At 40.6% G+C, this 12,813-nt stretch overlaps 1 protein-coding gene and 1 pseudogene across 1 annotated transcript; one reads left to right on the forward strand and one right to left on the reverse strand.

Annotated features, from left to right (window-relative positions):
* The first annotated feature begins 1,353 nt into the window (after positions 1-1,353).
* Positions 1,354-8,383, forward strand: LOC119193103 (annotated as a pseudogene).
* Positions 8,384-11,168: 2,785 nt separating this feature from the next.
* LOC119193102 (E3 ubiquitin-protein ligase Bre1-like) lies at positions 11,169-12,649 on the reverse strand (the record flags this gene model as incomplete). The annotated part of the gene is made up of 4 exons (XM_037446765.1): positions 11,169-11,270; positions 11,407-11,538; positions 11,872-11,966; positions 12,460-12,649. Coding segments are annotated over 4 exons (519 nt in total), but the record flags the coding sequence as incomplete, so codon positions are not given.
* Between the last annotated feature and the right edge of the window lie 164 nt (positions 12,650-12,813).

A 12,813-nucleotide genomic window follows, 5' to 3' on the forward strand; every position in this document is an offset into this window, starting at 1 on the left:
CGGCGCGCGCTGGCGGACACGCAGCTGCAGGCGGAGCGCGCGCGCGCCTGGCCGCGCTCGCCGAGCTCGAGCGCAACTCGCGCCGGCTGCTCGACCTCGCCGGCGCCGGCGCCGGTAACTACATTCGCTTGTTTATGTTATTTAGTCAGTTTTTTGACAGCAACAACGCAACTTCACAGTTGGTTGAAGAGTAGACACGATATACTTACTCTTAAATGTAGTCCACACACATAATCCGCGTTTAACATCTCACTGACTATATTATTCGCTAGGACGATCCGGTTCGGGTCCAAAGCAATTGAAAAATCGCCGTGAATAGAAGATTCTTTTCGATAAACCAAAATGAATGGAACTGATTGTAAACTATGATTTATAAGTAATCTGTTTCAATTCCTTAGAAATGTATCATCCGCTTTTAATTGAAGTCTTGTGCGTAGTAATCATTTCACATCGCCAACACTTTCGTTGACGAGATAAAACCGTGGGCGGAGCGGTTATTGGAAATCACTTTCTACTTTTTTACTTACAATGGGTTTGAATGTTGACAAATAGAAAGTGCCCGCCCGGGGTGGATGTATCGCGACATGGAAACAATTAGTACATTCGACTTGCTCTATTTTATATCCAACACAAAATATTAATAAACAATTTAATAGTTGAAAGTTAAGTATCATTTGATACGAATAAAAGTAGTGTAACAAATTCTTTGAAAACACTCCACGATCAATTCTAAACCATAAACACGAATTGTTGTCGATTACTTAGTCGTAAAAAATTTCACATAAATATAAACAACTTAAATTTTTGTTATTTTTTTCATATTGCCATTAAGCCCAACTTAGAACTTTACTGTTTACATTTGAGCTATTTGATATTATATAAGAAGAATTACTTTTGACATAAATATAGACCAATAAAATGAATCTATGTTTAACTTATTAACTAAATGTCATTTATGGAAGTTTAAATCGCTCTCTTAATAAAATAATGACCTATTCCAAAATTGTTAATTTGTGGGCATCGTCCAAAACTCATTTCTGTTTGCGACGTTGTTTATTTTTTCCTTTTTTTCATGCTATACGTTTCCTTGTTTTGACTTATCTTTAACAAGTTAAATTTTATAGCAACTTAAAAAAAAAAAAGTCGCAAACAGAAATGAGTTTTATGACGATTCCTACAAATAATCAATTTTGGAATCGGTCCTTATTTCATTAACAGAGCAAAATATGTTGTGATTTTCATCATTTACGTGAATTCCAAAAAGTTTACATTAAGTACATGCAACGTTCAACTGAAGTCTGAACTAGCTGCCAGTAGAGAGGTAGTATATGTAAGGCGTCGCCCGGTCCCCAGGCGGCGCGGGCGGCGGCGCGGACGCGTGCCTGCGCGCGCTGGAGGAGCAGCTGCGCGCGGCCGGCGACCTCGCCCGCCAGCGCGCCGAGATCGACTCCTTGCGCGACACCTGCAACACGCTGCACGCTGTCAGTAACACCCTAACATTATGCACTCCTTTATTATCTATACCCAAACAATGTTGGCGGCGATAGCCTAGTTGGTTGTGGAACGCACTGCCGAGACAAATGTACGCAGGTTCAAATCCCAAGGGCACACACCTCTGACTATTCACAAAAATTATGTGTGTATTCTTTGTGAATTATCGCTTGCTTTAACGGTGAAGGAAAACATCGTGAGGAAACCTGCATACCTGAGAAATTTTCTATAGGAATTTACGAGGGTGTGTGAAGTCTATCAATCCGCACTAGGCCAGCGTAGTGGACTATGGCACCGAAAGCAGTGGTAAAATCGTGTATAGTTTCTGCGTATAGTGACGGAGGCGTGAGGCTATGTGTGTGTGTAATGTGTGCCGGTGCGTGCAGGAGGCGCACGGCGCGCGCGGCGGCGCGGCTGGCGGAGGCGCGGCTCGCCGAGGCGGAGCGCGAGGCCGCCGAGATGCAGGACTTCCTCGCCGCCGAGACCGGCGCGCTCAGCGACTCGCGCGACGCGGAGGCCGAACTCACGCGGCTCAATGCAGACCTCGACAAGAGGTATGCTGAGCTCTACTTACTCACTTTTATAATGGGAGGCAGGTTCACTTCACCCTACCGACAGAAGTCCAACAAAAATAATATTTGAATGTAGTAAATATTATAATTGAAATTTTAAAACGTCTATAGTCTGTATGTTAGTGGCGCTAATCTCAGGAACTACCAGTCCAAATTGAAAAATTCTTTTGCGTTGGATAGCCCTTTGTTCGTGGAGTGCTATAGGCTATATATCATCACGCTATACCCAATAGGAGCGCAGTAATGGCTAATCTCAGGAACTACCGGTCCAAACTGAAAAATTCTTTTTGCGTTGGATAGCCCTTTGTTCCTGGAGTGCTATAGGCTATATATCATCACGCTATGACTAATAGGAGCGGAGCAGTAATGGCTAATCTCAGGAACTACCGTGTTTGAACTGAAATATCTTTTTGTGTTGGATAGCCCTTTGTTCCTGGAGTGCTATAGGCTATATATCATCACGCTATGACCAATAGGAGCGGACCAGTAATGAAACATGTTGCAAATCAAGGAAAAATAATTAGTTTTGAGAGCTTCCGTTGCCTGCGCTGCGTAAACGGTTAAAGTTATGCAACAATGATGTATGACGGGATTATTCCTCTTAAAAGTTCTAAAAATATATTATAATACAAAGTCCCCGCTGCATCTGTCTGCCTGAACGTGTTAAACTCAAAACTACCCAACGTATTAAGATGAAATTTGGTATGGAGACAGTTTGAGAGGCCCGGGAAACTACTACTTTTATAACGGAAAACTTTAGCCTGAAAAACTTTATAACGCGGGCGAGCCGCGGGCAAAGCTAGTATAAAATAAAGTAATAAAGTGCATATATAAATACAGGCGCGCGGAGTGCCGGCAGCTGGTGCGCATGTGCGAGCAGCGGCGGCAGGAGGCGCTGGGCTGGGCGGCGCGCGCGGCGCGGGCTCGGCGGGCGCCGCGCGCGCACTCGACGCGCTCGCGCGCCGTCTGCGCCGCCTCACCGCCGCCGTCGCCGCCGCCTACGCGCTGCCGCCCGACGCGCTGCACCCCACCGTCTACCACAACGACGTCTACAGGTACGCAGCGACACACCCACACACTTCACTACGTACTAATAACTTACGCACTGTTCAAACTTCACATATAACATATCCCACTCGCCAGCAGCCGCAGCGACAGCGGCGAGGCCGCGACGCCGGAGGAGGAGGGACGCGGTGCCCCCTCTGGTGCCTGCGCACGCGCCGCGCCGCCCGACGACCGCTCGCGTATGTCCGACGACAACGACAACTCCGCTGACCTGCTCGACTCGGAGACGGAGCCGTGTCTCGTCACCGATCCCGGTATGTACTGGGTGATACCAGTACCATACATACCATATTTGATAGTACTATTATACTTATAGACTTGTAGTACCTATTCCTAGAAAAAATAATGACATAAGTATTTATTATTTATCACATGACAATTGCAATCGCAGTGTTTTAATTGTTATAAATTGAATTTTATAGAATACGCGGAAGAATGGTGGTCTGGTGCTGAGGGTGCGGGCGCGTGGAGCGGCGACGAACTCTCGCCCGAGCGAGACTTTGCGGGAGATATCGATAAAGGTTTGTATGTCGGCGAAAATATGTCTTTCAATGAATTTAAGTTATTTTCCAATTATTTAATTTTGAAATACGGTCTTGTTTTTTTTTTACCATGCATAATAATAGGAAATATCTACGCCGTGCATTTGGGTGTATGTTGAATAAACTCGTCTCAATCGCACAGAGGGCGAGTCGGCGTCTGCGTCAGAGCGCGAGTCGCTGCGCAACCTGTCGGCCGCCATCGCGCTGCGGCAGCGCTCGGAGGCGGAGGACGTGGAGCGCGGCTGGCTGCTGCAGCGCGCGCTGGCGCTCGACGCGCGCCTCAGCGAGCTGCTGCTGGCGCTGCGCCTCGCCGCCGCCGCCGCCGCCGCGCAGCGCCACGACGACCCCGACGCCGCGCGCCTCGCGCACGCGCTCAGGTGCGCACCCGCACATACACACACACACACACACACACACACACACACACACACACGCACGCACCCGCACACATACAATTGTAAGACGATTGTTTGCGCCCCAGGTACATGGGTATCGACATCGCTGTTGAACGGAATCGTGTAAGCTAACAGGATATTGACGCTTCAGCTCTTGCGTAGACCTGCTGATGTCACGTGTTGGTGTTTACACCTATATATGTGTATATATCGTGGCTGTAAGGAGCTACTGTGGATATGTAGAGTCGACATGTCGATGAGTAGTGTTGTATCCGCTATTATGAGTTATGCTATCGACCTGTGGCTGTAGTTAACGTCTGTTGTGACCTTTGGTAGCCTAGTAGCAGTGGCGGTTCTTCTTTATAAGTAAGAAGTACAGCTTCTTTTGTGATTTAAGATTAAATTGTATGAAACGCACATTCATAACTAATCGGCAATTAGACAGCTAAGAAAGTAATAAAAAAAAATACAAATTTATTCGCACTTTTTATACATCTATGATTTTCGGCGAAATTAGCATATTCGGGCAAAGATAGATATTTTTTAATTGATGTTGGTATTTAATTTACCTTATAGGAAATAGACACATCGACTTCTTTCCTGCGTTCATGACGACACCTGTGCGTCTATACTAAACATTACGTTACACAATACTTCCGAGACAGCGAAACACAGTAACTACACCAACCCTAATCCCAGTGGAACCATTCTCTCATCCGAAGCCGCCACTGCGCAGTAGTTAGTAGCGTGTCCCATACGTTTGTGCTAATTGCAGAGACAGGATAGACAGCACGGAAAAGAACGCCGCAGACGTGGTGTTGAAAAAACTCGCCGAACTCGACGCGAGTAAGAACTTGATGGACCACTACAGGCAGAGCGTCGAAGTGAGTATATACTTTATATTGTCTAGCATTAGTTAGTTCTAGTAGAAAGGAAATTTACTGTCAAAAAATTTAAAGAGAATTTACTGTCAAAAAAATTGTTTGAGTCAATATGATTCACACAAAATCCAGAAATAAGAGAATAGAGGCAAGAACTTGTGTATGAAACTCGAATAGCGTCAAATTATAGTGCCGCCACCCGTAGCAAGTGGGTCATTTTTAAATGTAGGCCACAAGTTATTACAATTAATAATGGATAAAACAAAAAAAGGCTTTCGCATTCTCATAGGTGTGGTATTATATACTGCAGTTATTTTAACCTCTGTATATTAACTACATGTCACTAAATATAAAAAATAACTAAGGTCACTTCACTCCATTTACAACTGCCAAATTCATGTCATACCCTCTTGCTACGGTACCTTATTGTTGTGGGTTCTTGAATTGGACACTTATTCAACTTGTTCCCATATAAGATGGTGCTTCTTGCCTCTACCCTCCATACCTGGAAGGGATCCCTCTTGTCATATACCCCAACTGGATACACCCATAAAGATGAACATTAACAAAGATATAAAATTATTTGAACCCTTAAAATATTGATAAAACCTTGTACCAAATGAAATAAAAATCTATTGTCAATGGCATGAGAGTAACCGAGTGACACATCATCAATAGCTTAGTTAGTTCAGTTTAACTCGTCAGATACTCGTATGAAACAGGTATTTACACCATTCAGGCCCTGCTTGGCGATCTCGAGTCAAGAATAAAACGACAAGGTCAATATGCATTGGAAAGCTTTACATTACGCTTTTTAGATGCACCGGTCCTCATGTTCTCTCAGTAAAATGTCGATTGTTACAATACACCGTATTTTCGGCTGATTTAAAAATCTTGGATCGATAGCGAAAATTGACCAATCGGAATACAGTTCTTTTGTCATGCTTACGTAAGACTTGTTCTGATTGGCTTATTCTCGTGATCGATCCCGAAACACTGATCGGGAGTTTTGTTGATTTCAGGATGTAATGTTAAATGGTAGCCACATTGAATTGTGTTTATTTTATTCGTGAATTGTTTTTTTCTTAAAAAATTAACAGATTGGTCTACATTTATTTTAGTATCTTAACAGCACAAAAATAACTTACACTTGGATTATTTTTGTCTTTTACAAAACTATTAGATCTATTTTCCCTTGTTGTCACTTTTTAAACTATCTACCCGTTGAAAATGCACCAAATCATAATAGTAAAATGCAATTACCTTTTTTATTTCAATACACATAGAGAGAACATAATGACTTCACAACGAAAGCTTTTGCGTTGACTCGCGACGTTGGAGCACGTTGTAAATACATAATTGTTTGTACATATCATTTTTTTAAATCACAATATATACGTATCGCTAGAATTATGAACAGCTGTATATTATTTAGGCCAGGTACATTGCAGCGTCATTTATAATTTAAATATTTTTTTTGCTGATTGTTTAATAAATTCATGAGGTGTTGTTTCCCTTTCAGTCTCATAATCACACCGGCGAAATCTTTTCAGACGCTCAAAAAGCGGCCGCCACAGTGCGATGAACAGGACAACATAGAATTTATCGAGCAGGTACCTACACATTCCATTAAGTAGATTAAATTTTGTTAATTCCTTTTTAACTTTTCTCCAATTTCAAAATTGTAGTCTATCCTTTTCTTATCAATATAAAGTTTTTATTTAATTCCAGGAGTGTGTGGGCGCGGCTCGCAGTCCCGTGCAGTCGGCCGCGTAGTGTCCGCTCGCTGCACCTCGACATGAGACTCAACGCCGGTTCGAGTTCCACCCATCATTATACAGCAGCCGTGAAGTGCCATCGACTCCCGTCCCCACGCAGTCGATGGAAGCCAAAATATGTGACAAAAGTGACATTCATCAGTGCAAAACGCCCGTTAGGATTTTCCATTTGTGCAGTTCATGGGATAGTTGTTAAATACGCAAACTAATAAGTGTGAATCCGTCGTATTGTCACTCGTCCGATCCGAATTCTAGTAGCACTTCGTTATAGTAAGAAATGTTTGTTGATATGGAATTGTGTGGACGAGCCGTTTCGTAGGTAGAAAATGTTAGATGAATGTGTCACGTTGTTCGTAGGTAATGTCACGTGGTTGGAAATGTTTTGTCGGTAATAAGTATGAGTAATTGAATTCGATGGATCTCGCGCATAATTAAACTTTCAAATGTTACTTATATACCGTTTGAATCCTGTCTAATCTTACATATTATTTTTATATAACTTCCTTCATTACTTTTAGAAAATATTCATCATTCCTAAATGCATTTAAACATGTTTTCAACTATAAATTTCAGCATATTTATGTGTGCGTGAGTTTTCGGCGCTGGATCCAGAATGTCTCCATTTTATCGAGTTCTCTATCGATAATGTTTATTACATTAAATTCTTTACGAACATGAAACTCTTTTTCATGATATTGTAGTGTTGTCACGAGCCCGTCGAGTAAGAATTTATCGATATGAAAATGTCGTTATGTTCCTTTGACTTGCTAGGGTAGGGCCGAGGGTACGTACGCTTTTGACAGTTCACGTGGAGAAGTACTACGATGACGCACTGTGTTGCCAAATATTGATAAAGAAAGCATCCTATATTTAATTTTAACGCAATTATTACGACGTGAACTGTCCTCAGGGTGCCATCTCGGCATGTTGAAGTATTTTAAGTGCCATTAGTGCTAGCTATTGTAATTACCATGACGCTGACCTGGGGATCACAGAGGTCTGTCATCTCGTAACCATGACACGCTTTCATTAACACATTGTAAGGCACGCAATCAGGGATATTTATTTTTGTGATCTAGTCAATTCGGAGTATTATTCCAATATACAAATGTTTGATCAAATTTGATTATGATTAACCTGTACAGTTCGTTCGAATGTATTTTTTAGTACATCAGTTTTCTATTCCGTGTGTTGAAATAATTATTTTCTGTATTTAAATGACAATCAAATCTAAACAGAATGAGTATAGATATATTAAATTTCCGCCTGTATGTTTACGTTCATGAAATTGCAAGTGAAAAGGAATATTTAAAGAATGAGACTGAAATTATATTTACGTTTATTGTAAGTGTTGAGGTTAGAATACGTTGGCGCTACAGAACAATGAGGTGACGTGGCTAGAGCATCGATATTGTAAAGTTTAAATGTAAATAGTACAAACCAGTTTGCTTCGTCCATACGCATCGCTTGCTTCAGGTGCTAACCGTTAGTTTTGTAACGTTATACTGGAAACCGAAATGTTTTAACATCTCACATCCCACGTCAGTGAATTTATTATAACCATTAAGCATGTACTTGGTATCTTTCAATTGTAAAATCACGTTATGTAAATACATAGGGAGTATGTACATAGAAAAATATAATGAAAATCATGGAAAACATTTGTTTCATTTTTAAACTCCAAAATCGATAAACATCTCAATCCGCTGTTTTTGGATTGATCCCGAGAATAAACCAATTAAAATCATGTCATCTGCCAGCATGTCGGACAAACTCTATTCTGATTGGTCCATTTTGGCGATCGATCAGAGAACGATCGAAATCGTTTCAATCGTACGTAAGCGAAATATCGTAACTTTAATAATAACACCCGCTCTTAAAATTTCAATGAGAATCAGTTTTAATTTGAGACATTTATTTGACATACTTCATTAAAATATTACATTTTAGATTTATACGTTTCAAAATTTATATTTTACATAGTTTGACTTTATTACCAAATTGTATAGGAGTTCTCCGAATATTATAATATCAGAAATTGTTATTGCACATATCGGCATTTAAACATTTGATATCACGTAAAGATGCCCCAAATACCTAAGGAACATACGATGCGAGGGACAAAAATATTTTACAACAGCTATTATTACCAATTGAATTTTATTTTAATTCAGTTTCTATACACGTTAGGTTGAAATTCGAAGAACTTTCACGTCCAACTAGTAGTTACATAGTCAAGTTGATAATCCCTACGCCTAACAACGAAAGGTACCTTATCGATAACATGAAAACTTAACAAAGCTCCTAGTAGAAATATTTTCATTCACTTTATAAATAACTCAATACTGTCAAATAAATTGATCCCCGATATTTTACAGCAGACACATTTCAAACCGATGTGATCACACCAACTAAATGAAAGATAGATTGTTAATATGATAAATACAATAAATCTTCAAATCTAGCAACAATTACAGCGGCATAACAGTTACTGATATAGGCATTATTTTATTGCTATCAAACTACAGTTCTGCTATACGCTTCCCGGAGCATTCACTTACGTATACTCTTTCATTCATGCCAACAAGTTGTAAGCCCAGTGAAAAAAATTAACCTAAAATATATAAATAGTACATCAGTCAGTGGGCTGCGTGGTTACTACTGAACGAATACAATGATATTTAATTTCACCTACAATGCTTTTTTGTCGCGCAAATTCCGAATAAGTTTGACTTGAGTTCATTTATCATCATTCATAGCAAGATAAAACCTAAGGCCACGATTCGACGCTACTTGTATGAGAACACTAAAATATAGTAATATACAAACAGACAAGATTTGTAAATATAGGTATTTGTCTAGGATCTTTATGTAGGAAATATGGAAGTATTATGATATGATAAATATATACTTTTTTAACGTTGCTCGCGGCCGCTTCCGTGTCGAGAGCCTCTGCACTTTAAACGCAAAGCGCCATCTAGTTGAACAAATAGGGAGCAAAACAGTGTGTTAATCCAGTCTACCCTGCCAAATATCATACAAATCCGCGCATTCTTCACCAGCGCTTCTCCATGCCATATTAGTAAGATAATATGTATTACTATTAAATGTAATATAACCAGTATAATATGTACGGGCATGCACTCCTGCGCAACGTCATAATTTACTAAAATCTCCATTTCTCTTAACTACCTACAACGAACCTACTGCTTACTTTATAAATAGTGCTATAAAATCTGAATTCAAAACTATTACACCCACTACACCAAGGTTAGATACTGATTACAAAGTTTATCAAAATTTGCGTGACAGAAAAACTTCATTTAATTCACTCTGACGAGTTCGTTTCATTTCCTATACAAAATAAATCTTAAACTAAAATACAGATTGACATCGACTTGTTCGATTTCATGATATAATTATTATACAACATCAATATAAAACTGAACCAATATACAAGTCTACGAAATGCATTTAACTTTACCTTACATATTTAGACAAAGGATGATTTGCTGTCATTACTTTAAGCTAATTAGGAATGAGAAAAAGTATTTGCGAATGATTCTGAATAAACCATTGCAACAACATCGTGCCTCATCGCACGAACAATCTTGTTTGTACATTCGTGTTTCGCTACGGACAACCAACAATCATTTTACACGCACTTCAAATTCACTAGCGCAGCATTTACATTAAATTCGTTATATATTCAATAAAATCTGAATTGTATTATCATATAAAGTTATGTATCAGACAAATATTCTTTTAAAGCAAACGTCATAGGTTATGTGGAATATTGATACCAATTCACTGACACTGCACAGTGGATCCAACAATACTTCAACGCATAGTCGATATACAATAAACAAACATTTGACAAGTCGGCTTTTTATCGATGCGATTTTCTATAACCAGCCGTACTCTATATAATTAGACTCTTGCATGGTGTAACGGACCAATAACTAATACAATAACTTCTATATATTGTGATATGTCGTAAAACCGGAGTCACAACCACACGCGTGGCCTGACCAAGGATCATCGTACCATATTTATAACAATATAATAATTGGTGAGACAAAAATAGATAGGTGTGAAGCGTGCTTAAGATCTTGAGATCCTGCAGTATACAGCACGGTATCGTGTGGCCCGATCTATCGCAGGGGTAAAATCTTAAGCCTAACTCAGTATGAGGGTGCGACGACACGTCACTACCGCGAGATCCAGCCCCGCGCTATCGATATCGATAAAACACAGGGCGAGCGTACCATTTGTCACGTGGTTTTTAGAACCTCTTTCTATCCATGTACCTGCACCCAAGTGCGGCGTAACTTTACAATCTAAAGGTGGGACCCAGGTAGGCGAGGTCCGGGTCCCCACGATGCGGTGGGGTGCCTAGGTAGAGAGGTACAGGCGGTGGTAGTCGTTGGCGCCGAAGGCCGCGTTACACTTGGGACACTTGCGCTGGCGCGTCTCGTAGCGTGCGCAGGCAGTCCCAGCAGAACACGTGGAAACACTTCGTCAGCACCGCATCCTTGCGTTTTACCTGCATCACATACAGAACGTTAAAATATTACACATTTTGCCTCATTTTAATTAAACTTATTCAGTTTTAAATACATTACAATACTACCCCAATGAAAACACACCAAATAGACTGGTATTAATGAAGTTAGATGTACCTTGCAAGACGGGCATGTGAGCGTCTCCTTGTATTCCCTGATCTCCTCGAGCAACACTTCGTCCATACTGCTGCCGGCTTGCTCCATTTTCTTCATCCTCTCTGCCTTACGCCGCAATATAGCCAATTCCTCCTGTCAATTTTCGTCATACATATGTTTATAATAAAAAATAAAGCCTATACTGGGGTATTTTACACAAACACATTATCAAGCTAAGAAATCACCAGAGTTAAACAATCTCAACTCACCTTCAACACTTGTTGCACAAAAATATTTGTGAATGCGCTTCTACAGAGACATAATAGGTACTTGGGCATTCAACTCCTCCACAGTAATTCCTAGCTCCAACATTTGACTATTCCTTAGACCCTGTGGTCTAAGGAATGCAAATTGCGGGTTGGGGCACGGAAGGCGTGGTTTTATACAAAACTCAAATGTAAATAATGGATGAAGTTTTAACTCATCGTGAAGCCGTTTAGTTTTGTACGCCTCTGCCTCGAGCGCGCTGGTCTTCTCCGCGACCACTTGTTGTGCTTCCTTCATTTGCGCGTGGTATTTTTCTGTAAACAAATTATTTAATATATAGCTAGAATTCTTACCTTGAGTATTTTAAAAAAAAAAATATACGAGATGTAAATATTGAATGGAATAGCTAAAGAAATTGTGCCTACCAGGATGAGGTCACATGAATTTGTAGCAATAGACACTTGATATAATTTTAATCTTTAGCTAACTACTATTTGTGTGACACCAATCAACGAAATTACAGACCATATTAACCTCGGCGTGAGCGAGACAGAGAGAGGGGCGAGAAATCGAATCCTCGTCTGCGCTGCAGTCTTTAATTTCGATCTCACATGCAACTGCTACATAAACAAAAGCATAGTCAAGTAACAATGTTGATCTTCTCTGTCTGTCTTTAATCTCGATATCCTGTATCTTTTTTAAGTCTCGGTCATGGCCCTTGATATTACAGCGCGATCCGCCAGTTCATGGTATTGGCACTCTTCTTGTGAGACATGTGACGAAACTAAACTAATTTGCCATAATTACCGAGATGCAGCTTGAGATCAGCGGCGGACTGTGCGGACTCGATGGCCTTGCGCTTGTGCATCTCCATGGCCTGCTGGCGCAGGAGCAGCTCCTTCTCGACGGCGGAGAGCGTGGCCTGCAGCAGTCGCTCTTCTCTCGAGCGAGCGGCGCGCCACCGCGCCCATCGAATCTGCTGGTCGCGTGTCACTACCTGCACATAACAATATTATTTACTAGTTGTGACGTTACAATTGTAGTAGTAAAAGATAGGCTAAAAGTACATATGGCTAAAAAGAAATTTTGATGAATATTGAAATAAATATGGACGAAAATTCAATAATCCATGCCCCATAGTTAGGTATGAATGTTTATTTA

This window comes from Manduca sexta, unplaced genomic scaffold (assembly GCF_014839805.1).
Source record: "Manduca sexta isolate Smith_Timp_Sample1 unplaced genomic scaffold, JHU_Msex_v1.0 HiC_scaffold_3596, whole genome shotgun sequence".
NCBI lineage: Eukaryota > Metazoa > Arthropoda > Insecta > Lepidoptera > Sphingidae > Manduca > Manduca sexta.